The 26718-nt window shown below is 40.8% G+C and overlaps 1 protein-coding gene and 1 long non-coding RNA gene across 3 annotated transcripts in view; both read right to left on the reverse strand.

Moving 5' to 3' along the window:
* The window catches only part of PIN1 (peptidylprolyl cis/trans isomerase, NIMA-interacting 1), a 52873-nt gene extending 28642 nt beyond the window's left edge, over positions 1-24231 (reverse strand). Inside the window, exons 1-2 of one of the 2 annotated variants that reach the window (XM_020779193.3) lie at positions 24062-24231; positions 3702-3902 (exon numbers count right to left, since the gene is read on the reverse strand). In XM_020779193.3, the coding sequence (XP_020634852.1) occupies positions 3702-3902; positions 24062-24119 (259 nt within the window). In that variant the 5' untranslated portion in view covers positions 24120-24231. Of the gene's footprint in view, positions 1-3701; positions 3903-17289; positions 17441-24061 lie in introns of those variants that run through there. The other variant, XM_020779196.3, reaches the window with a different exon arrangement.
* LOC144587085 (uncharacterized) lies at positions 19497-21945 on the reverse strand. The gene is made up of 2 exons (XR_013542250.1): positions 21301-21945; positions 19497-21170 (listed from the first exon to the last, which is right to left on the reverse strand). It is a non-coding gene; the product is annotated as an uncharacterized LOC144587085 (long non-coding RNA).
* Positions 24232-26718: the final 2487 nt, after the last annotated feature.

Genomic DNA, 26718 nt, shown 5'->3' on the forward strand with positions numbered 1-26718 from the left:
TAAAAAATCATCGCTTTGCGATGATCAGTAAGCAAAACAGGGAACTGATCATCGCAAAGCGAAAAAACCGCATAGGAAACATCGCAATGCGATCGCAAAAAGTTCATCACTATGCGGTTTCGTCGCTAAATGGAGCGCCCGTTAAGCGAGGCACCACTGTATATACAAGGTTCTAATTATAGTCATGTGAAAATAAATGTTTAAACAGAGCCTATGCTCAAGGGGGGAAATTAAGGACATAAGTCACTGAGAACATTATTTAACATATGATTAACCATTCCTAGAGAGATCAAAAGTACATCTAACATGCTTTTTGTTCAGCTCTGTGATGTCCCAATAATCATGGTTACAAAAATATAAAACCCACTAGCTAAATTTATGGCTGGGGGACGGCTGACCAGCCATTAACATGGCAATATGCCACCAATATGACTTTAAAAAAATGCTTTCCCATTAAGATCCTCACCATCCTCCACAAGAGGGCAGATTTTTACCAAAAACCATAGCGAACAATAGAGCCAGAAAGTTGCATTCCTTGCTGTCCAATCCCCAATTTTCAAAAATTTTGATTTGGAGAGTAAGGTTGACTAACACATTCTCATTGTCAAGAAAAAAATACCGTATTTTTCGCTCCATAAGACGCACCTTTCCACAAGACGCACCAAATTTTTAGGAGAAGAAAACAGGAAAAAAAAATTTGTTTTCTTCCCCTAAAAATTGGTGAGCCTTATGGAGAGGTCCATCTTATGGAACACATCCTAGGACCCTTTGGAGGCTCGCCCTGCCCCCCCAGGAGTCAGAGGGGGCGAAATCGCCAGCTTCTGGGACTTCAGGCTTGGGAAGCTTCAGAAGAGTCCCAGAGGCTGGCGATTTCCCCCCCTCTGGCCCAGCGGGGGGGCAGGGTGAGCCTCCAAAGGGTACTAGGGTATGTTCCAGGACACTTTAGAGACTCACCCTGCCCCCCTCGGGGGTCAGAGGGGGCAAAATCGCCACCTTCTGGGACTATTCAGAGGCTTCCCAAGCCTCAAAAGACTCCCAGAAACTGGGAGGTGATGGCCCTGTGCGGGGGGGGGGGGGAGCGTGGCAAGGGTCCTGGGAGGCTCCCTTGGACTCTTGCCACGCTCCCCCCACCCCCCCCATGGGGCCAGGGGGGGTAGAATGGCCAGCTTCTGAGAGTGTTTGGAGGCTTATCAAGCTTCCAAACACTCCTAGAACCTGGTGATTTCGCCAGGGCTGGCCCCAGGGGGGGGTGGGGGGAGCATGGCAAGGGTCCTGGGAGGCTCCCTTGGACCCTTGCCACGCTCCCCCCACCTGGAAGCAGGCGATTTTGCCGGCGCCGGCCCCGTGGGGGTTGGGGGAGCCTCGCAAGGGTCCTGGAAGGCTCACCCGGACCCTTGCGACGCTCCCCCCCATGGGGCCAGTGGCGACGAAATTGCTGCCTTCGGTCCATAAGACGCATGGACATTCCTCCCCACATTTTGGAGGGGGAAAAGTGCGTCTTATGGAGCAAAAAATACGGTAGTAAAAGGACACAATACACCATTTATCTGCACAGAATCCAGCAGAATAAAAACTTCTTAATGCTGGCAGATACAGCCTGTTCTAGACTTCATCTTCAACTGATAGCTCCATCAATCACTTCTGTCAAGAAAAGATTATATTGATGTAAGATACTGGGGGAACTGGAAAGGAGATATGCAGCGGACTCCATAGAAGAAATGGAGCAATCCACCAGCAGATGAGTGAAAGGAAGCAACAAGGAAGGTAGAGAAAAAAGAGAGGCAGTACTAGATCCAAAGCAAAACAGCTTCATTCTCTGAGAGTCCTCAAATCTAATTACAAAATGGGAAAGCGCCCCAATGTCTGGTAACAGACTAAAAGAAACCAATCCATGCAAGCTTTATTTGTCTACATTCCTTTTCTATCTCCAACCCATTCATTCTATGGCCACAGCCTTGTAACTTAAGAGAGGAAATTTGGGGGAAGGCCTGTCTCCTGCCCCTTGCCTCAGAGAGCACACAGCTGTTGCTGTCACTGAGATTAGATGACATAATAGGAACTATCAATGGTCTAGTTTACATACTCTTCACCTTCCAAAAGGTCAGATACATTTTATATCAAAGTGGATAAAAATTAATGATTTTTTTTAAATTAAGTTGATTTAAATCACAATTTATATCAACTTAATTATCAAAATTTTAAATTTAAATTGTGATTTAAATCAAATCCACCCTGACTTCTATTCTGCTGAAATAATGCAGAATGTTATTTCCTAGAGGTTATCATTCTCTTGTCCCCACTACAACAGAGACTACAAGGGATGATGACAAGAAACATGGAACTTAAGAAACTAGTTAAAGGATTCCATAGTACTATTTTTCTCTACTTGCTGATACAAATACCTTGGATTTTTTTTAATTTTAACTGGAGCTGAACTTTGTCACCTAGGATCTAATGTTTCCAGCAAAACACATTTACTATTTTTAAACCAGTTAAATCAAATGTCTGCTTAAAAATGAGAATGTTAGATTAGCATGCACTGCAGCTGAACTCATGCGGAAGATAAAACAAGTATGTGATAGCTGATTTTGCTTTGCTTATACCCAGTTATCTTCCACCCTTTCCTCCTCCCCACCAACAAGGTAAAAATAAAACATAAAAGAAAATGTGTTACAGAACATTGGTTTGGCTTCAAATATAGTTTTTATTTTCCATATAAAAATACATATTTTTACAAAGAAAATACAAGCAAACCCCTTGGGTGGTTTTACAAAATAAAGTGCTGTGTTAAAACGAGAAAACAGGAACAAGTCAAAAATTGTGGCAACTGATGTTTCAGTGGCCAAAATAGTCAACAGTGATTTGAGATGTGTTCCAAAGTGGCTGTGCTAGACATAACCCACAGTCAGATCCTCAGTTCTACGGTTCTCCTAAACAGTTCCTCTTTAGAATGTTGATGGAGTGATATAGAACTGAACTTCCTCCATATGACTAGCTACACGTTAAAAATCAGATGCCACAGTAGAATTCTCACTGGTTTTTCACCACAATATGTTAATTTGGCTGAATTTATATATAATTATTCATTCATACATACATTCTTTCACTCAAACATATATACACGTACTTTTATTTGGAGAGGAGGAAGAATTCAGCCATTAGGGTCTTTCCCATCTGCACTAGGAATTGCTATGATACAGGAACAGATTTTTATCATGCTGTCTGCTGTTTTTAAGAAATAGGACTTCAAACCTCAAATATTTACCTGACAAAAATGATGAACTGACCACAATAATTTGGCCTAAACATGAATAGAGGTAGTGAAAAAGGGACCATGGAAGGCTTGGAAAGGCCAGCCTTTCATGGATAATTGTGCTTCCAACTGCACCTTCATAATCCTAATAGTTACAGATATTAAAATAATGAGAGAAGACAGTCAGGATTCCATGTTTTCTGCTACATATTGGAAACCATATGATACTGTGCATGCATAATTCGTAGAAAACAGATGGCTCCAAAAGGCAACTGAACTATACAAATCAAAGATGGGCAAAGAGTGAAGCAAAAGTCCCACTTGTCTAAATGCTGTTTGGTTCCATCAGAAATATGAAAGGAAACAACTGCATAGTGGGTTAGACTCTCTGGTGTGGAAAGGAGAACTACAGTGTACTAAACTCTCCCTTTCCTTTGCTTTTACTTGCCATTAATTAGCTCCAGGGCCTCCTCCTTGCTCCGGGTGATCTTATCCTCCCTCCATGAAGAAGGCCTCCTAGACTGGTTATGTTTCACCAAAAGGTGTGAGCATCGCACTTTTGTTGGCTCCCCTTGTCCGTTCTTGCTGTTCCCAGTGGGGCGTTCCCACTGGCTGGCATTTGTGATGTGGTTGAAATAGTAGACACGGCCTGCAAAACAGACGGAAAAGAAAAATTTCAGTTGCAAAATAATAAAAGCTGAAAACTCACTTTCTCTATGACCCATGCTTCCCATCAGAAAGCACTGTATCAATGTTACATAGTTACAGCAGTTTAGTAACATTTTTAACTGGCACAGCTTCATGTTAGAGAATTCTGGCAGTTGCAGTTTAGTGAGACAATGAGAATTCTATGCTAGAGAGCTTTTTGGCACTCATTTGAACCACAGCAGAAAATTTTAAATATTTCACCAAATTACAGAGTCATGTCACTTACATATGTATTAAATCATAGTACAGTGTAGAGATGCTATTATTTGATTGACTCTTACCCTCCCTCTCCGGTCACAATTTGGTGTTTTTATGTCTCTCAACCTCTGCTCCTCCAGCAAAGTCAGGACAAGGACCTCAAGTTTCTGCCAAACCCATGGTCACAATGCTGCCATAACTACCTTATGATGTCACTGCAAGTGCAAGGTGACAGAACAAAACACACCTGAGCAGTTTCAAAGCTATCTCATTATATCTGCAAGGTATCATCAGGACATATCTTTAACTAATTACTAAAGCTGACCTAACTTCTAAGGGTAGGGAAAAGACTTTATGAATCAGTTCAAATAACAACATGGAGAACTAACATGCATGATATGGAATTCTGGGAAGATTATTTTAGAAATCTATTACTTCTGGGCTTCAACAGACTCAGCAGACATAAAAGGGCCTTCTTTGCTGTGGTTTCTTTAACTGTTTACTTAATACATGATTACATGTATTATAGTATTTTAATATCTGTGATCCACCCAGAATAATGCATGGCACTAGTGGGGCAGTAAACAAACAAACAATAAAGATTAGATAATATTTCTCACAATTTTTTTTAAAGCTACAGAGTTATTTCTGGCTAGAAGCTGGTGGCAAGTGAAGGACACAAAGTTTTGGAAAGCTGCTGGAGGCAATGCTAATCTCTGGTAGCTTTCAAGTGATTGCCGACAGAACAAAACAGGTCTGTCTCCCTCATTTCTTTCGCTTAAAAAAAAAAAGAAAGTTGACTTCTACTTTCATAAATCAAGCATTATATTCAAATTTGTGTGTGTGTCAACATTTGATTGTCGTAATGCACACCCTATACTCTGGGCAAAAAGCTACCATTACAACAGAATTTGGAGAAACGCAATGGTTGTCAATAAACAAAGGTATAAGACAAGGGTGTATTTTATCTCACTATCTGTTCAATCAGTATACAGATAATATGGAAAGCTGGACTAGATGCAGATGGAGTGAAAAATTGATGAAAGAAGTATCAGGAATTTAAGATATGCTGATGACGCTACACAACTGGCAGAAAACAGCAATGACTTGAAATGACCCCTTTTGAAAGAATAAAGTTGATTATTAGCCTACAGCAGAATTACTTAATTAGTGAAAATGAAGAAACAAAGCTATTAGAGACTTTCTACACCTTGCTTCAAACATCAATCCAAATGAAGACTGCAGCAAAGAGATCACAATACTGAGACAGCTATGAAGGGAAGCTGTGAAACAACCAGAAAAGATTCTCAAATGTAAGGATGTGTCAATGGAGACCAAGGTGAAGCCATCTATGCTATGGTATTCTCAATTACTATACAGTGGTACCTCGCAAGATGATTACCCCGCAGAACGATGAATCCGCATGACGACGAGGTTTTGCAACTGCAATTGCGCGTCGCAAAACAGTGATTCCTATGGGGGAATTTTTCTGGATGACGTTTCGGTCCGTGCTTCCCCAGATGCTTTTTTTTCGGGACCGATGCTTAGCAAGAGGACGATTCAACAGCTGATCAGCAGCTCCGCAAATGGCTTCCCTAGGGTGTTTTGTTTCACAAGACAGCGATTTAAAATGGCTTCCCTATGGGTGATCTTCACTGGACGACAACTATTTTCCCCACTGGAACACATTAAATGGTTTTCAATGCATTCCAGTGAGGAAACTCTTCTCGCAAGACAATGATTTCACTAAACAGCAATTTCTATGGAACACATTATCATCTTGCGGAGCACCATTGTATACAGGTGTAAAAGCTGGACAGTGAAGAAATTTGAAAGGAAAAGAAATTGATTCATTTGAAATGAGCCTTTGGGGAGCTTTGCACATACTATGGGCCAACCGAAAGACAAATACCATATTTTTTTGTGTATGAAACACTTGTTCCTTAAATAATTAGACAAAAAAGCTAGGGTCGTTTTATACATGGAAGGCAGCCACTTTTCCCTGTCTTTTCCGTTTATAAGATGATCCAATGTATAAGATGATCCCCCCCTTTTCTAACCCCAAATTAGAAAATTTGATCCTTGCTTTTCCCTTCCTTTTGCTAAGCCGTGGAGTTTAGCAAAAGGAAGGGAAGAGCAGGGATCAAAGGGCTCCCTTTGACCACCGCTTTTCCTTGCCTTTTGAGAAGCCATGAGGCTTAGCAAAAAGGAAGGGAAGGCTCCCTTTCGGGTAACGGCTGCAATCAAATTTTCTAATTTGGTATTAGAAAAGGGGGGGATTCATCTTATACACTGGGTCATCTTATAAACGGAAAAATAAGTTAAATGGGTGGTAGATCAAAGCAAGCCTGAATTTGTTCTTCCTCCAAAAAATGACTGAAATGAAGTTATCATACTTCAACCACATCATAAAAAGATAAGACTCAAAGGCAGTAATGCTGGGAAAAGTTGAAGACAACAGGAAAAGAGGAAGACAAAATAAAAGATGGATTAAAGGAAGCTATGGTCTAAAATTTGCAATTGCTGAGCAGCACTGATGATGAGGTGACTTTTGTTGATCACTAGGTCATAGGCTTACAAGTCAAAAGCATTAAAGATACAGTATTTTTGGTTTTATCTTGCTTTTGTTTTTCCTAAAACAGACTAACAGTTACCCCTTCTGAAAAGTTATTTATACTGCACATAATTCTATTCAAATGTTTAGAATTCTATCAGCTAAAACACTTCAACAATAACTTTAAATCTAACGGAAACAAAACTTCTGCTAGTAACTACCAACTAACTCTTGCCTTTGAAACAGTAGGCACTCCAATTTAGAAAAGCGTGATACTACTGAGTGTCTCTGGCCTTTTCTGTGAATAAGCAAAGAGAAATTCATTAGTTTTAAAAGATATTCCCAAATGGTATTATGCTCTACATCACTGAAGAATATGAGCGACATCTTGGGTAACATAATATTTATCAAGGTATAAGTTGGTCCCTTAATCATTATTAAGAGTATTTTCCTAACCAACCTGTATACATAAATCACAACATGGAAACCATGTTGAAACAAAAATTTATGTCTCTTTTACATCCAGCATGTTTAAACTTTACTGGGATAATTTAAACCAATCCACTCAGGCTACAACACAATTTCACAAGTTTGTTTCAACACATACTGGGGGAAGCATATCCTCATTCATATTGGAAATGGCAGGCAAGTTACTTCAAAGAGAGCTGTGCTGTCCAAATGTCAATAATTCTCTGGAACAAACACACCCAGAAAAGTCTTGGGCGGATTCGAGGATACACTACCCATTCACACAGCAGTGAACTAGAACTTATACCATGCAAACTATGGCCAACCCAGAATTCACCCTATAACTTTCTGTGATGCAAAATGAATTGCAACAGACTGGTTACTGCAAATATAGTGCCTTGAAGGCTAAAAACATTGGACTAGGGGTTTACATTTCTAGCTCTGAATAAGAAGCATCTGCAAAATCAAAGCAAATGCCCTTCAATCCACTGGGGACAGAAAGGCTCATATACAATATGCAGCTAACCAAAGGGGGGGAAAACAGCAAATGCCCTTAAGGTTCTACTATTCCAAAGGGGGTCGATATATTCCAGCAGCCCAAAAACTCTTTTAGGCAAAGGTGGTCAAGCCAGATGCTCTACGGCACCTTTATAGGGCCTCCATCTAGCTGCTTTGACCCGATAGAGCGGGTTCAGACTAAATTCCTTAGAGCAATTCTCGAAGTACCAAGATGCTTACCAAATGCACAAATTCGTTTAGAGACAGGCTCACTAAGAGTGGTAGCCAAAATTAAACTAGCCTCCTTTCAGTACTGGCTTAAAATAAATTATCAATCACAGGGATTAACCCATCTACTTCTAGAGGACAATTTTCAATCGAAGTGGTTGAAAGCGGTCCTAAACAAATTGCAAGTTATGGGCTTCTCTCCACAAGCAATACTGAGTATGCAATGGGATGAAGCAAAATCAGCCCTTAAACAGAGAATAATGGACATGGAAAGGCAGATAGATCTCAGTAGATGCCCCAACTTTAGAGCGATAGACACACACAAATATCGCTTGCTCCCCATGGCCTATTTATCACAGCTTGAGACATATAAGTTTAGGAAAGCCTTTACTCTGGCTAGATGTGAGGCCTTTCCCTCAGCAGTCCTGGAAGGCAGGTTTAAGAAGATCCCAAGGGAACAGAGACTCTGCCCTTGTGGATCTGGTGAGATAGAATCCATTGAGCATATGATGCTCAGATGTAACAGGCATAACAAGATTCGAGGAATATATTACACCTCTTTTAAAAGACATGACAAGCCAGTCAGACTCGGACAACTGTAACCAAGTGTTAATATATCAAAATCGGATTACTACAGAACTGGTAGCAAAATTTTGGGCGGCATGCCATAGTAGCCAGAACAGATAGCCAAACTTAGACATTGGTCTTACATTGTCATATTTGTAGTTTTATTGTCTTTTGCTTATTTGATTTGGCTTTTTGTAGTATATGTCAGTACTTGAAGCTCTGCATTTAATTTTGTTTTATTTATATGGCTTGATGCTGTAACAATAAAAGTGAGATGCTTAAAAAACACAGCTACAATATTTTCCAAGGCCCTTCACACCATCAGACATTTAAAAGTGTTGTTTAAATCTCTTGCTTACTCTAGTCAGTTTCCCAGATTTTGTAAGTGAGAGAGGCTGCAGCATCAGCTCAAGATTCAAAAGCACTGCAGTGCCTAGAAGCAATTATGTACTGCAGTAATGTTATGGCAAAAGCTTGCATGATTTCTGCACATACATTTTCTTCCTCTGACCAGTGGCAAGAAAAAAATACAGGCACATAGGCACAATTTGGAAAACTACTTATACATGCATACCAAGGTGGATTTGATTTACATCACAATTTAATTCATGATTTAATTTTTTTAAAAAAAACTAATGTTTTATATTTAAATAAATGAAATGAATAAAAATGATTTTTTAAAAATCTAAATCATGATTTAAATCAAATTGGTTTTCAATAAATCATTGATTTTTATTCATCCTGATGCATACATACCTGCTTAGGACTATTATTTGCTCTCCAAAGCCAAACTAACTACCCCACTGACTTAGCCCAAGTAACTATTTGCTGGCCACTTGCTATGAAGACAGCACATTGCTCAGTGCAACCCAGGCAGCTGAACCAATCAAACTTGATGGTTAGGTGGGTTTGTAGCAACAGTGCTGTGTTTGACATCCTAATGAAAGAATATTAACAACTAAAGTTACCGTTGTTACATCCGCTTAAGCCCCATGCTGCATTCTTGACATCAGCAAGTTCCCTCACATGCACGCCAGCCTTAATCCAGATTGTCAAGCAAGAGAGGCCACGATGCTACGTAACCTAGGAAAGGTTTCCAGAAGAGCAGAGTGTGCATCTGCATCTTGCCAAGGCGACATGACTGTGGCCCATCTTTCTTAGAAAGTACTATTTCAGGCCTGCATTGAAGATGAAGTATACTGGATTTTCTGGCAGAGGGGAAGAAAATTGCATTTCCCTTCACTCAAAGAGATCAGTCACAAATAAAACTCATATGGAGAGAAGATGAAACACTTGGATATTGCTTTTCATAAACACTGGAGTCATCTGCAGCTTAGAAGCAAAAAAAACCCAAGTAACCTGATTGAGGCTCAGAAAGTTCAAAGCATCTGGGCCCTTTAGATTTTTCAAGCCAATGCCTACGAACTTGAATCACTTTTTATTGCTGACTGCAGGGTTCCAGAATAAAGCAGGGTTTGAATTCTGAGTGAAACACTGAGATCTCTTATACCTGCCTCCTCTTCCTCCTCAGCCTGAAAAACTTCAATACTGGCTTCTTGCACCTACAGCTGCCTCTTATTTGCATTCCCATGAAATTTAGTTCAATGAGTTGTTTATTCACCTATATAGCTTCCTTATCCACAGTCTACTGGATAACTTTCCTGCTTTCTTCTCATGTGTCTATTACATATTAATTTTCCTCCAGGGAGTTCAACGGTCCATAAAGCTAACCTCTTCTTTTGTTGTTGTTGTGTTCTGTCAAGTCAGAACCAACTTACAGCAACCATAATAGGACTTCCAAGTAAGTGAGATATCTAAGGAGTGGTTTTACCAGTTCCATACCCCCAGTGAGCTTCCATGACTGAACGGAGATTAGAACCCAGGCCTCCAGAGTCCTAGCACATCACTCTGTTCAGTACACCACACTGAGTAATCAATCCTTTCCCTCTATCTACCCTTAAGCTGAGATAAATTGCTCAACACAAGATTATTCAGCAGATTTCATAGATTAAATAGAGACTTGGACCTGGATCTTCAAATACCCAATCCAACCCTTTAAGCACTACACTGACTCTCCCTCTTCTAAGCTCTGGACGGAAGCCTATTAGAAAAAAAAGTCACAATACATACAGGAAAGCTAATTTTTTTTTTCTTAAATGGAAACTTGCAAATAAGTCAATTATACCCTGTGACGTGCCCTCCTCTCATTCCTAAGCTAGCATAGTCACTCAAGGCACATTTAGATAATTACTAGGTAGAATGAGGACTGAACTTAGGTCTGCCTTCCACATACCAGTCTTGGATTACACTCCAGCTGTCAAGAACAGCAATGAATTACACATAAAGAAACTATTTATTAACAATTAGCAAAACCAATGTAAAAGAGCACTATGGGTAATAGCTTGAAGTTTTGTTTAGTTGTGTGTTTTTTCCTAATAAATCCCTCAAAAGACCACATATAACATGCGGGCTTTGTCTCATACATCTCAATGGCTTCCAAAAGATTTAAGGAAGCCAGCAACTGAAGTCAATATATCTGCATTTGACTAAGTTCTTTCTACCTAGGGTGGATTTGATTTAAATCAATTTAATTTTTTAAAAAATAATTGACTTTTATCCACCCTGTTTCTAACTACACCCATTCACCTAAACAAGGGATATATGATCAAGGACTATTTAAATAATAAGAAATCTTGTGAGTCTGAATAGCAAAGCCAGACAGACCTGCCAATCAACACTGGAATGTTCAGCACTGGATAACAATATTTAATATGCAAACACCAAATACGATGCAAGAGACCTCTATAGGTTCCTAGCATTTCCCACTGACCAAAAAAGAAAACATCTTCTTAGTCCAAAACACCCAAGTGAAATTTCAGAATAACCTTTAAAAAACAGCAAGAAGGCAACACCATGAAGACCACTGATAACATGTCAGTTATGCTTTAGTATCTGGTATTGTGACAGTAGTATGCTATCAAAAAACAAAGAGGTACAGAGAGCCAGAAAATTTGCCTGCTGCAGGATGGGGTGATGGCTTATGCTAAAAAGATCACACATTCCATGAGTATGGTTGGTTTCTACAAAAACTATTAAAGCTGTTTATGATCTGCTCTGATCATGTGAAGAAATAAAAGAGAGAAAGACATCCATGAATATAACTGCTAGTCTTAGTGATCTGGAGAAATTCTGCCAATGTCTTATTACCAGATAAAAGAAGCTGTCAAAGATTTTTAAACCCCTATAACAGATCAAGCCGCCAGCACAAGATGAATACAACAAGAGCACTTTCTTTTACTGTGACTTGTCCAATTTATACAAAATGTCTTTTTTCCCTTTCTGAAGCTAAGTGCACATCAATGCATAAAAACAGCATAAGCACAAAAGTAAAGGCTCACTGCTTGGAAAGACGGAAATTACCCATCCTATGTTCCTATTATTAAACAGCCCACAAAATAAGGCAGCATAATTATATATTTTGTACACTTACAGACAGGGTGGATTAAAACTGAAGATTTTTAAAATATTTTTTTCTAAAAAAATCAGATGTTTTAGAATTTAAAATATTTATTTTAATGAAATGCTTATGGAGAAAAAAATCAATCTAAAGATAATTTTATATTTAAGATACTTTATAGTTTAAAGGTTATTCAGCATGAAATAAAGCTTAGTTATGTAGCAAGAGGTTGTATATTCATGCAATATTTGCATTTCTGGTAAACTGATTCAATTAATCCAAGTTATACAAGCTGAAATAATATGGACTTTTTCATTGAAAAAGAGGTATAAAATAAACAAAGTTTAGTAAAAGACCTTAATCCCATAATTTTTCTGCAAAATTAAAAACAATGAACACAACAAAGTTGGACCATGGTATCTGTGGGGGATCAGTTCCAAGCCTCCTCATAGATATTAAAACATGCAGATGTAGCGAACTCTATACAGCTACACATTGCATGGTCTCTGGATCCCTCTAGTGGCCAGTTCTAGTAAATACATCCTGGAAATATATATACAGTGGTGCCTCGCTTAGCGAGTGCACCGTATAGCGATGTTTCTGTATAGCGATCCCTTTTTCGGGATCGCTATACGGAAACATACCCGATCTTCGCAATGGGGAAACCCCGCATTGCGAAGATCGGGTATTGCGGCGGCCATTTTGGAGCCGCCGAACAGCTGTTCAGCGGCTCCAAAATGGCCGCCGGAAGCCCGGAAATGGCTGCTGGCAGCCGTTTTTACGCCCTGCCCTCGCTTAGCGAGGGCGCGAAAATGGGTGCCGGCAAGGGGAATCCTCGCTGAACGGGTAAGTAAGCAAGGTATTGGAACGTTTCAATACCTTTTCCCTACCCGTTTAGCGATGATTCCGCATAGCGAGGTTAATCCGGAACGGATTAACCTCGCTATGCGGGGCACCACTGTAAATATGTATTCAGGGGGGATTGAGTAGTTTCAGGCAGAGGATAAGTACCATATTTTTCTGTGTATAAGACACTACTTTTTCCTAAAATCATTACACTAAAAATTGAGGGCTGTCTTATACACAGATGTAAGCTGAGGAGAGAACAAAATAGCCCGTACCTTGCTTCTTTAAACACCCTTCCTTCCATCACGAGGCTTAGCTTCCTAAAGGCAGAAGACCTAGCTTCCTCCAATCACGATCCTTATGGAACTGACATCAGATGATGCTGAACAAACCAAGTGAAGCACACCTCATTGGAGGTGGAGCTGCAGGCTCAGATGTAACAGGGTAGTGGCGGCGAACCTTTTTGGGCCACAAGTAGCCAAAATAGGAGGGGGGAGAGAGACAAGAAACAAAAACCAATGGGCGACGGGCCGCAGCGGAACTGGAAGTGGCAGCAGAAGGGGGAATCCCGGGCATGGAGGTGCCTCGAGACCCCACACCAGAACCGCCACCAGCACCAGCTGCTCCGGATCCTGGCCCACTGCCTGTCGAAGTGCCAGGACGGCGGCTGCAGCCACCTTCTGAGGTTTGGCTGTGGGGGGAGGGAGTACCGATTGCGCGAGTTATGGCTCGCGTGCCTCCAGAAAGGACTCTACGTGCCACAGGTTCGCCATCACTGCAACAGGGACTCGTAAGGTCTGAGCGTTTTGAACCAGAGGCTGAACGCTCAAAGCTAAGTTTTCTTAATTTTTGAGTTAGAAAAGGGAGGTGGGAATCTTATATACAGGGGCATATTATAAATGGGAAAATATGGTAAATCAGCAAATTCTGATCCTGTGGATAGGGGAGGTTTCTCCTGTACCATAAATGCTAGGCATGAAGATTATTTGGAAGATAGTTTGCCTTTTTAAAAGAGATTTTATTTCAGGGATCTTCAACCTTTTTCACCCCACAGACTGGCTGGGGCAAACCCCGCACTCGCACGCATGCGTGAAAAGCAGCACAGCGCTTGTGCCGGCGTGCACACATTCGCACACATGTGCGAATGGCTGCACCGCTGTTCACACAGGTGCAAACAGCCTTTGCGGGGGTGAGTGTGTGAGGGAGGTGGGGTGAGGGGGTCTGTCTTCGCGGCCCGGTCCGGCTCAGGCCACAGACCAGCACCGGGCCACAGACCGGGGGTTGGGGACCTCTGTTTTATTTAAACACTTCAGTTAATAAACACTGATGTTTAAGCAAATACAATATGTATGCTATATGTTGTTTAAGTTAAATAAAGCAATTTCAGTAATTCTCAAAATATAGGTGATTAACCTATTAAACTAAAATCAGTTCAGATATATCTGTTTTATTAATCTGATAAGTTATTATTCTAAATATGAAACCATCAGGTTGCAAATATTAAAGATTTTATCTACCAGCATAAATGAGTCTTTAAATTTAAAAATCATCATTTAAATCAAGTCTTACTGACTAGTGATTTAGAATCAGTGGTTCTGTGGGGCAGCGGGGAGGGGGGCGATAACTTCCTTAAGGGCGGCACCACACCCGCTGCCAGTACCAGCTGCTCTGGATCCGGTGGTGTGGGGAGGGAAGCGCTGATAACTTCCTCAATGGCAGCGGTGGCTGCATCACCCCCCTATTGCCTCCTTTTGTTCCTTCGCCCCCATGTTGCCCCTTTTCATTCCATCGCCCCACCTGAAAAGCAAAATAGCCCCCTGGGGGCGATATTGCCCAGGTTAAGAACCACTGATTTAAATCACTTTGATTTAAATCACATACACCCTGCACAGAAATGTGGAAGAATCAATCTCACAAAAGCACAATTCTCTCCAAAACAGACAAAAGCCAACCTCACAATTTTCCAGGCAGAAGGAGAGAAACATATTTTCCTGTTTGGGATGTAAGAATAAACCAGGACAGGATTTACATTTGTATGCAGTTTTGGATCAAAGCAGACTAGAGCTGTCCATGAAATACAATGAACAGAGCAGTTAATGAAATGTTTTACTTTTACTTCAGTGTAAGAAAAGTAAAGGAGTAAGATACTGCAGATAAGGAAGCTGAATACTGATCCTCTGAATTACTATTGGGAGTGTGACCTTGGAAACTAGGAAATACATCTACTGCTGAAAATAGCTGATATTCCCCATTTTAAGCCAGTATACTGAGCACAAGGTTGCTTGTGCATTAAACAGTTTTTCTGCAGTAGTCATAGGGTATACAGCACAGACTCAAAGAGAGAAATATAACATAATTGTTAGGAATTGATAAAAGTCATGTGTCATCAAGTCAATTCTGACTTATGGCAACCATTTATAGGTAGAGAATATACTTAAAAGTGGTTTAGCATTCCCTTCCGGGGGCACTGGTAGACAATGCAGTTTGTCCAAGGCCACACAGGCTGGCTCTACTCGCACGAGGCACAGTGGGGAATCAAACTCCCAAACTTTGGCTCTGCAGCAAGATAACTAAACTATCGAGCTATACGGCTAGCTTTGTTATGCATTAGTGCCAGCGAAGGAATCTTCATTCCTGATGCTAAACAGAGAAAGAATGCAGATCTCGCATGCACTTCACAAACATAATGTGTGTGAGAAAGAATGAGCACAAGCATGCATAAAACCCAAAAGTTAAATCAGGCTGCTCCAAAAATTACAGAAAGCAAAAATATCAGGACTCAGTAGTAGGTTCCCCATACTACAGTGGTTCCTAAGCTTTTTGAACTTGTGACTCTCTTGACTTGCTGGCCACTGGTTACATTTTATATTGAGCAGGACTGCCATATTAATGGGATCAGTGCCTGCAGTCTCAATTATCCACCACCTGAAAAATAATAACAATAAATCCAAGGTATATTACTAGGACTGGCCAATAAATGGAACCAGAGATTAAGCTATATACCAGTGATGGCAAACCTATGGCACATGTGCCAGAGTCCTCTCTGTGGCCATTAAGTTGCCATCGAGAAATACTTACCCGTCCTCCAATCCTGGATTTCAGCATTCCCCTCTGCTGGTGCAGTGGTCCAGTGGAGGGGTGCAATGGCCTCCAATACTGATCTAGCCCAATGGGGGATTGGAGGACCAGTAAGTATCTTTCTGTTAATACCTCCCCTAGAAAAAACATAAGCATTTAACCCTTGCAGTGCAAGGGCAGTTGTTTTTTTTTTAACTAAAACCTCAGTATTCAGGTTTAATTGCAGTGCTGGCACTTTGAAACAAATAAGTTGGTTTTGTGTTGCAGTTGGGGTACTCAGACTCAAAAAGTTTTTCCATATCATATAAACAGAAAGTTTAAGGGAAACGCCCCCATGGCCTGACTTCTTCGAGGTATGGAGTTTTTGGAAAAATTAGGGGAAGAGGAAGAGACAGAGGACTCCCTTTAGAACAGGAGTAGAGAAAACCAGAGAAGCTACAGGTAACTGCTGCAGTATACTATTGATGAGGAAGGGAGAGGGGAAGGAGTGGATTCCGTGGTGCCCAAGTGGTTTCCTGGTGCCCCACAGAGCCATGGCACATAGTTTGGGAACCACTGCTATATTATCTTGCCTACCATGATGCTATCAAATCCATCAAGAAAGAAGTTGCTCAGAAAGTCCAACATGGTTACATATTGATTTTTTAAGTAGAAGCTTCAAAAATGTTATGTATTTGTTAAACGCAAGCTAAGAAGTCAGCACTTCATATGTAGTATATTTAAATTTATTTAAGTAAAGTAATACAAGTTACTGATGCCCAGTGTGGTGTAGTGGATAGAGTGATAGACTAGAACTCAAATCCCCACTCAGCTATGGAAACTCACTAGGGTATGGAGCTGGTAAAACCACTCCTTAAATATCTCACTTACCTTGGAAGTCCTATTATGGTCACTGTAAGTCAATTCCACCTTGTCAGCACATAACACAACACACTAAGATGAACTGTACATTAGATTAACAAAAGATATGAACATGTTTGAAATGATGCCAGTATGGTTAACAAGCAGCAACAGACGCAAAAAAACCCACAAAGATTTCCTTTTAAAAGTGGACATCTAATGCAAGGAGGCCAAAAAGCAGTACAAAGTCTTCCAACAGAAATGTGAATGGCAAATGAAAAAAAATTGAAAAGCATAAATGGACCAAAAGAAAGTTCTGGACAACAATAGAAGAACCTACTAGATGCAACAGGATGCTTCTGCTGAGCCTCATTCTCCTTGAAAATACTACATTTCTATGCCAGCTGCAATTTTCCGCTCTTCCAAGCGTGGCCAACATTCTGTAACTACTGAGCACACTCAGACTTTACTTGGTTGTTTGATTGTGTTGCTCTCCCAAGATTCTTTTTTTAGATTTTCTGTATTCTAAAAAACACCCAGCTTCCTGCCTTGTCTCATCTCCCTTCATCCATTGTGTCCCCCTGTCCTTCCTACCTTCTCCTCCTTTTTCCTCCATCAGCCAGCAGAATTCTTCTTCCAAGTTCAAATTCAGCTTGTGCTCTGAGGGATGGCTCAGCTAAGTGGTCCTGCACTTCTTGTTTTGATCTGTGCTCATTACTTCTCCTTTTTCTGTAGGTAACCACACACATGCAAAATGCTGACATCTGTCTTGGGACAGTTCTCAAGAATTCATCTTTTCTAGACCATTTTTTTACTTCTGCTAACTTCAGGGTTGTTTTCTCTAACAACAGTGATACTTCTCTTTTTTTCCTGCAGCGGAATTGTGTCTTCAGAACATTTACCACATGCTCTCCACCACCACAATTACAGTGGGGTCTTGACTTAAGAACGGCTTGAGTTAAGAACATTTTGACTTAAGAACCACTCTCATAGGAAAATATTGACTTGACTTACATACTTAGATTTGAGTTAAGAACTAAAAAAAACATGTGGAAGGCAGGGAAAGTGCAAAATTTGAACTTTCAGTTAACTGTTGGCCAGTGAAAAGGATGCCTGCCTGCTTCCTCACTCCTCCCAGCGTTTAGAGAGTGGATTGGGAGACAGTCTTCAGACTGCCTGGTACTGTACTGCCTGGACTGTATTTTCCCTGCCTTCCCTGAACCTTTCTTGACCTAAGAAAAAAAAAGAAACAAAATATCCCCCTCTAGTGGTCAAAGGCAGAATAGCAGCTTCCCATTAGTTTCTATGGACAGAAAAGAGCAGATACGGATCAAATGGTTTTCAATGCATTCCTATGGGAAATGCAGATTTGACCTGAGAACTTTTTGACTTGAGAACCGCCTTCCAATACGGATTAAGTTCTCAAGTCAAGACCCCACTGTAGTAGGAACAATATTGGTAAAAATTAAGGACAACCAATAACAAAGTCTTTAGATATAAAACTAACAACAGAACTGGTTGGACAGTAGGATGACAAGTGTGAAAAGAATACAGATTACAGAAAAACACTATTTTTGCTTTAGTCTTTATTTTGGGACATGCTGCACAGTTAGCTATGCCTTTAGCTAGTTCTTTCCCTTGAGCAGGGATCTGAACAGTTATATCAAGCAGCTGCTGGAAATAACTCAAAAAGAGAAAGCTGTAGTTTTCAGTAACCAATTAAAAACTCAAAAGGCAATGGGCCCAGAAAGGATAACACAACAGCCAGCCATGAGTACTATACTTGGACTGGAGAAACTCAGTTTCAAATACTCACACAGCCATGAGAGATATTGGGTGGCCTAAGCCACTTTCATCACTCAATGTAATCTACATTATTGATTTACTAAAAAGATAAAACATCAGAAATTCATAAGCCTGCCTGGGTGGCCAAAAATAAATGATTTTTTAAATACAGTATCAGATGTTTTAAATTTCCAATTGGTTTTTTAAATAAAATCCTTTTTGAAGAAATATCTGTCTAAAAGGTTTTCTATGTAAGGTGCATTATAGTCCAAAAGTTATTCACAATGAAATAAAATTAGGTTTTTTTATGTAGCATGAAACTGTATAAAATTCACGTTTGAATTTTTAGATAAATGGATTCCATTAATCCATTCACAATGTCATGATCTTCCAGAGGTCTCTGTAAGATTATTGGGCAGTTGTTCAGTCTAGAAGATTTTATCACAGATACCTGGTTTTACAGTTCTCAAAACTGTGAATTTGTATCTGCAGATACTGCAGACACAATCTTCACAGCATAAATGTTAAAAAATAAACATACAGATCTGAGAATCATAGAATCATGCAATAATGAAGTTTGAAGGGGCCCCTGCTTAAGGCCAGAATACAAATCAAAGAATATCTGTTTGTTTAAATTTCTCTTGAATGCCTTGAGCACTCACCACCTCTTAAGATAATTGATTCCATTGTCGTACTCCTATAACAGGAAGTTTTTCCTGATATTCAACCAAAACTATAACTTGCTTCCTATAACTTGAGCCCACTGTTGTGTCTCCTATACTCTGGGATGATCAATAACACATCCTGCCCCTCCTCTGAATAATAGCCTTTCAAGTATTTCAAAAGTGCTATCATAGCTCCCCTCAGTTCTTGAAGTGCGGTGTCCAGAACTGGACATAACACTCAAGATGAGGCTTAACCAGTATCGAACAGAGGAGAGCTAGTACCTTGCAGGATCTGGAGGCTATACTTCTATTAATGCAGTCTAAAATAATGCAGCCTTAATTCCACTGTTCCTTTGCAAATCAATGTACAGAGTCATCCCCCTACCTCTTATTTGCTAAGTTTCAAAAAATTCAGTGAATAGAATAAGATTGTTGGGAGTGAAATAGATCTGCACAAGGAACTAAGTGTGAGGAAAGGGTAGCAGTAAAAAAATGAAATTGAAACCTTTTCAGGGGAGTATTCCATAATTCTTTCAATATTTTTTGTGTGCAGCCTGATGTTTATCATATTATTCTATAGGGACCTCTGGAGAATATTTTAATGAAGCTCCTCTACCTATAGGTAAGGCAGGAATGTCTGAAAAATGCAAACACTGCAACAAAGAAATGTCAGGCCTGATAGTACGAATGAAATAATATCATGAGAAGTGCAGTGATGGATGACCAAAAGCCCATGTTTGATAATGCAGGATCTTCAGTTTTGTAAATGTTTTGATTTCATCACATTTCTTAAATACTGCCTTGAGGAACTGTTATGATGGAACTCTGTAGTGAATTGTTCTGAGTAGTATATTAAGAACTGGCCTATTCTGACAACAGTTTGTGAATAAAATAGAAAAAAGATGGCAGTGTCACAGCCAAAATCCTCAATATTGGACTTGAGAGCAATGTTGATGTTAAGCATCCTTAATTCCATTTCTGAACCTCTGAACAAAATATAGAAAAATATCTGTTTTACTGCTGATGCTGTTGGAAGTTTGGAAGGAACTGAATGAGCACTTGAAAACAGAACTACACTGACAGAAATAAGCATTAAAAAAATGAATGGGACAGGTACTGTCCCCAGCTCATTTTCTCACAAATATTTTCAATATCCAGTACCAGAGTCAAACCTTAAGTGCTGAGGAAGAGGAATATTTCACATATTTCATATGGTTATCCAGAAATCATCCATCTGTAATGTCAGCTATAAGGAACTTCAGAGCTAAGGAGAACCATTCAAGCAATATGTTTGCTGATTATGTTTTTAAAGAAGTCATGCCAGTGAACTGATGGAAGTCACTTAAGCATTTAGATTTCATTTGCAACAGCAGCAGCTTCTTCTGCTGACTTAGAACGAGAGTCATTCATTCTAAATTGACAAATTATTTGGGACCTGATTAAGCAGGAGAGCTTGTTTTTATTTTCTTGATTATGGACAAACAAAGAATATGAAGATGAGGGAGCTACAGACAACAGTATTCTAAGTTTTTCATGTGCGGACTGAGCAGATAGCCTAAGTTTTTAAAAAATGTATTTTGTTTAAGCACATTAGTTAACAAACATGGATGTTTAAGCAAATAAAAAAATACATAGGCTATAGTGTTATTGTTATAGTTAAATAATACAATTTAAATTGTTTTTATTAAGGTAATGATTTTTTCTCCTTCCAATAAAGTACAGAATAGTTGTCCAAATATGAATGATTAAGCTATCAAACTGGAGAACATTCACCTTACAATAATTTCATAATTATCTTTCTATGATATATTTCTAATAGTACAAAAATCAGTAATTTTATATAGCTGAAAAACTAATCTGAGCAGTTGTTATTCTAATAACAAACCCCTCATATGGTTGTAAATATTAATATTAAACCAGCAAGAATGAGTCCTTATGTAGAAAACCATAATTTAAATCTAGTCTGTGTAATAATTTAAATTACAGTATGATTAAAATTGTGGTTTAAAATGACTTGATTTAAACCTTGGGCCTCCAGATGTTCTTGGACTTCAACTCCCAGAAATCCTGACCAGCAGAGATGGTGTTGAAGGCTTCTGGGGATTATAGTCCAAGAACATCTGGAGGCCCAAGGTTGAGGACCACCGATTTAAACCATATCCACTCTGCACCATACCCCAAACACCTTACAGGGCAGGCAGAGTACGTAGGCTCACTTGCTTGTTGATAAAGAACGAACAGGGCTGAGATGCAAGGGAAACCCCAGCTTAACAACATTTTTTAAATCTTTAAGAATTAAAATGAACATAGACAATTATCAGTATTATATTTAGAGTACCAATGACTACAAAATGAGGAACTTCCAAAAGATATGGAAAAAAACGCAACAGTCACAGACTAAAGGCAGTGAACCTCTATGTGTGGAAAATGTACTAAAAGGGGAAAGACAGGACAGGAAGATTCGGTGAGTAGTTAAACTGCAGTACCGCAGTCAAAACTCTGCTCACAACCCAGGCTAAATCCCAAACAGCTGGCTCAAGGTTTACTCAAAGTTGAAAAACTGATAGCCCAGCTTGTTCTTTGGACTCGGCCAATGTGTAGCCTGCATAATTAAATTGTAAACTGCCCAGAGAATGCTTTAAGCAATATGAGGTGGTATATAAGCAGCACACTTTGCTGTTTTGGGGGTATACATATCTGACAGAAGCAAGCAGTGGGTCTCCAAGATTCCATATTGGATAGATGCTATATAATTGGTTGGATAGCTCAGTGTGTTAGGTATCTCACTATGGAGTCAGATGTTGGAATTTCAAATGTCCACAGTGCCACCAGGGAGAAGAGCCAGCCTGTGTGGACTTTGGCAAGCTGCACTGTCCCAGGGTACCCTCAGAAGAGGAGAATAGTAAATTACTTCAGTGTATTATTTACCTGGAAAACTCTGAAAAAGGTCACCATACGTCAAAATTGGCTTGATGGCACATAATTATTATTATATTTTATGTATTCATAAATGATCTGTAATCTGAATTGCGCAGTATATAGACTCTTTAGATTCTGGCTCCTGATAATGTGAAGGACTCCAAGATTATCCCTTCAAACTGGTGAAGAGCAAATGAGACTTAACATACAGTGATACTACGGTGATACACATAAAAATCACAACAACCATTCTTCTCAATTTTACATACAGTAACACAGTCAAAATTGACAGTGACTATACTGAAAAGCAGGAGTTAGGACATTCTGACCTATAACTCCAAGTATGGCCAACCCTAGGCGGTTGAATGATTTGTAACCCAAAACTTAAGGTTTCTGAAATAAAGAAACCATGGTAAGCACAACTTCGTACAGTTTGCAACAACTAAATGATGAACAAAACATTTGGTAATGATCATTAGGAAAATGACTGAAAATAACAAGCCAATATGATAGATCCTTTATACAAACCTATTGGGCTAGCAGATGTGCAGTATGTATACAATGTTAGCCATCAAATCCCAAATACATACACTAAGATGGAAAAATGCAGAGATGATAACTAGTATGATTGCTGCATTTTCCTAATGAAGTAAGTTACAGAGCTATGTGTATAATTTGGAAAAATAAGTTAGAGCACTCTCTCTCTCTGTGGGTGTGCATGCACACAATTTGGGGGAAAAACATTACTGCAGTCCCTAGCTCAGAACATTTTGGAAGTGAATTAAATGAATTCATGGATAAGATATTTATATGAATCAAGGTAAGTAAAGATAACTTCTATAATCAAAGACACTATGCTAATGGTCATCAATTGCTGCTGGAGGGGCAACTACCTTTATCCTGCACAGGTGAGCTTTCTGGACACATGTCTCTGCCTACTGTTAAAAATGAGTTATTGGATTGCCACAGCAGCGTCTAACCTGCCGTGAATTCTACAGAATTCTAGAATTCTGTATTAAAATTCCCCAAATGCTTTTTATCATCAGCTAAGGTGACTAGGCTTCTGAAAACTAAACCCCGGAACATTAAAGAAGTCAAAGATTCCACAGCCCTTTGATAAATGAAACCTCAGTCTGAAAAGCCACCCCCCCCTCAATCCTCTTCCACATGGCTTAATATGAGAGCTCTCACCTTAAAAAAAAAAACGAACAGCAATTTAGAGGGAAAAGAAAACACAAAGTTCTAAAGACTGCAATGTTGCAAAGAAGAGAAACCAAATCCTGGCAAAGTCTGTTGGGGGAGTATTCTTTAGGCGTGAAATTCTCTTCATTTCAAATAAGCTGATGGGGGGGGGGGGTTGAAATAATGGAAAGGAGAACTCTTAATGGGACGATTATTTGTATATTGTCAAAGGGTACAGGAAGGACAACTACTGTATGAAGAATAGGGATAGGAAAAGCTAAAAGGGAGGAGGGCGTTAGAAGACGGTATAAAGCGCCCAAAGCCTCCATAATTAGGGGACAAATGAAAAGAAATAGATGGAAATAATTAAAAGATCAGTTCCGGAAAAAAGAAGAGCAGTTAGAAAAACCCATCGTCTGCTATGAAGCTGTGACATTTCTGAAGACACAGAGGGCAATGAGAGGTTTGAGCTTCCCAGGCTCCCCTCCCCCGTTACTCCATAATGCTGCATCTAGAATTCTCTCTTTGAGAGCCGGTGCCTCCATTTCTCTACATATTCAAGACCATTCACCCACCCCACCCCACCCCGTCTGCAAACTCGCCCCCACCCCACCCCGATCCTTAGAGAGGTCTTTCTTCCCAACTGGGCTGCCACTCCCTCTGGCGAAAAGGCCTCACGGACCCCACCCCCCAAATCAGCTATGAAGGCTCCCTCTCGTCTTCCTAGGCCGGACGCGGACGTGCCACTCGTTCCCCCGGGCCTCGCCCGCTCCCAAGAACCAGCCGCCCGCCCCCGTTCCCCTCAGCAGCGGTACCAGAGCTGCGGCTCATTCGCTTCTCCCAGCCAGCGGGGAGCTTCTCCTCCTCCGCCATCTTTCCTCCTCTCGCAGCAGCAGCAAGCGCAGAGCCGGCCACGCCCACTTCTCCTGGCAACGGCGCCACCGCGGCCGCACGCGCACAATGGCTTCGGCCCGCTTTCCGCGCGCGGAAAAAAGACGCCCCTCCCGCTATTGGCCGCTAGGGCCAAAGAAGCCGCATTCTTATTGGTGGAGGAGCGAAGCAAGCAGGTAAGTCCCGCCCCGAGAAGGGGTTGCCTCGAAAACGCTGGTGAGCCTCATTGAAACGATTGGAAAAGGCGGGATGGAGGCCGCGAGGGGACTAAAAAAGATGGGCGTGGATCGGCGAACGCGTGTAGGAAGAGCGGACGCCTTAAAATAGACAAAGCGCCCGCGTTGGGAAGAGGTGCAGAGGGCCGCAGTGCATACGAAGAGCTCGAATGAGTTAGTTTTGGGAGATAATAAGTGTCAGGTCACGTCGGAAGCACAGCGCGTAGCTGCAGTGCAGGTGCGATAACCTCTGCTGCACTCCAAGCGGCAACCCCGTGCACGGTTGCAGAGGAATCAGCGCCGTTGTATTCATTTCAAGGCAACCACGCGTGTAGGCTCGCAGGACACGAACGGACGTCCCAGGAAAGTCTTAACAGCTTCTGCAGGTGGAAGGACAAATTCTAGGATGAGCAGCGTTTGGAGGAGGCTGAACCTGGCTTTCTTGTGTACGAGTCGGCTAACGTCCATTCCCTCATTCACAGCTGGCACCAGGATTTCTTTAATGTATTTATTTCTTTAGAATATTTTTACCCTGCCTTTCTCCTTAAAAGGACCCAAGGCAGATTTATGTGTTGGGAAGGAAGGTGTCTGTTGTTTGCTCCCACCGATAGGCACTTTTTTTGGTTCTGGCGACCTTAGGAGCGACTGATAAGGATCTGTTTCAGAGCCCTCACATCCATAACAGCACATAACAAGGAGGGGGAGGGCAGCGTGGCAACTCATGAGACTTTGTTGCACATGCCCTGACATTAACCTGCCCTGCTTTTGTGACATGACATGGGCTCATCCCTGTGACACTACAAGGGCCAGCATGCACCCCCATCTCAGATTCTGGCCTTGAAATCTCAGACTGAGATGGTGGTGCCTCCTACACACAAAGGGGTTGGGCTGTCCTTGCCTTTTCTCCCCCTACTGCCTACACCTATCTGATGTGTCGTAAGAGAAATCCGTAAGACAAGACATGGTTTTGCTATCAAAAAGGCCCTGTTATTCAATCCAGAGCCCCAGCTTCACGCAGCACTAATAAGCAGCAGCCCCAGCCATCTTCCATTTTCACTGGTTAACTCTTAAATAACAGGCAATGCTGTGTCAGTATTTCCAGTTCAGCACTGGAGTTAAAGGGATAAAGCAAGACTGGGGGGGCTCTGAAAAAAGTGCATGTTGACTTTTAAACAAATTCTTATTGAAAAACAGCAAGCACAAGGCAACTCCCTTTCCTACCAGGCAGCTAGGCTACAGCTCAATTTGATATTGGCAAAGAGAACAGGCAATGCGCACATGGCATGTGCCTAACCCTCATTGTGCCATCGAGTCAATTCTGCCAGCAAGCCTTTTCAAGGTTTTCCAGATAGAGGATATTCAGAAGTTTGCCATTCTGGAACTGTGCAGATCGCCCAAGACCACATAGGCTTGCCGTACTAAGAGAAGGCACAGTGGGGAATTGAATTCCCAACCTCTTGCTGCACAGCCAGATACCTAAATCACTGAGTTATCCAGCCAGCTTTGCCTAACCCAAGTGTACCAATATCTGCATTCACAGCAGCTAGAAAACTGTATGATATTGAGTAAAAACAGAATGACATCTCTAGGCTGCAGTTACTGTGGCACAGTGTCACCACAAACACACCTATTACATGCTACACCAGAGCAGTTCTTAAGATAACAAAATACATCAACTTTACCTAGCATAGGCAATGATGGAGGTCCAGCAACAGTTGGGAGGCTCACATATTCCCTAACTTTAAACAAGCTAAATATGAGCCACATTTATCATAGAAAGTACAATGTCCTTTTAAAATTGAGAAACAAGCAGGGGCCACAGAGTAAATGCCACAATTGGTGTTCAGTGGTGGGATATGAAATAATCCAGTAAAGCCAATGTTTAACAGTGAATTTTCCGGAGTCGTAGGTACTTTTTAGTCAGAGGTCTGTGGTAAAGAAGTGGGTGACCTGCTATAGCTTTTGAGGAAAAGTTTAGTGGTGGAGCTTCTGATCTGGGGGGAAACTAAAGATAGGGAACCGACTCTAAAGGAAAAACTCTTTTTTGTTTACCTCAGGATTTGAAAGACCCAGTGGGCTGAATATGCTGATTCCATTAGTGAGATTAGAGATCCTAAGTTTTTTGAGGTAAAATTTTACAGGCAGAACCAGGACAACAGTACAAAACTATTCAATAAAAATTACAACAGTAAAAAGTCAGGGAAAGATGGCCAGCTTAGTACCTCACCTAAGTTGCCAGGGCCTAGTCCGCAAAAGCGAATGAACTCTGAGAAAACGTTTGACAGATCTCCTCAGTATGATTGAAAGACTTATAGACAATGTTGTAACTGTGACACATTTGGGCATATTCAATCAAATTGTATGAA

This window comes from Pogona vitticeps, chromosome 2, assembly GCF_051106095.1.
Source record: "Pogona vitticeps strain Pit_001003342236 chromosome 2, PviZW2.1, whole genome shotgun sequence".
Lineage (NCBI taxonomy): Eukaryota > Metazoa > Chordata > Lepidosauria > Squamata > Agamidae > Pogona > Pogona vitticeps.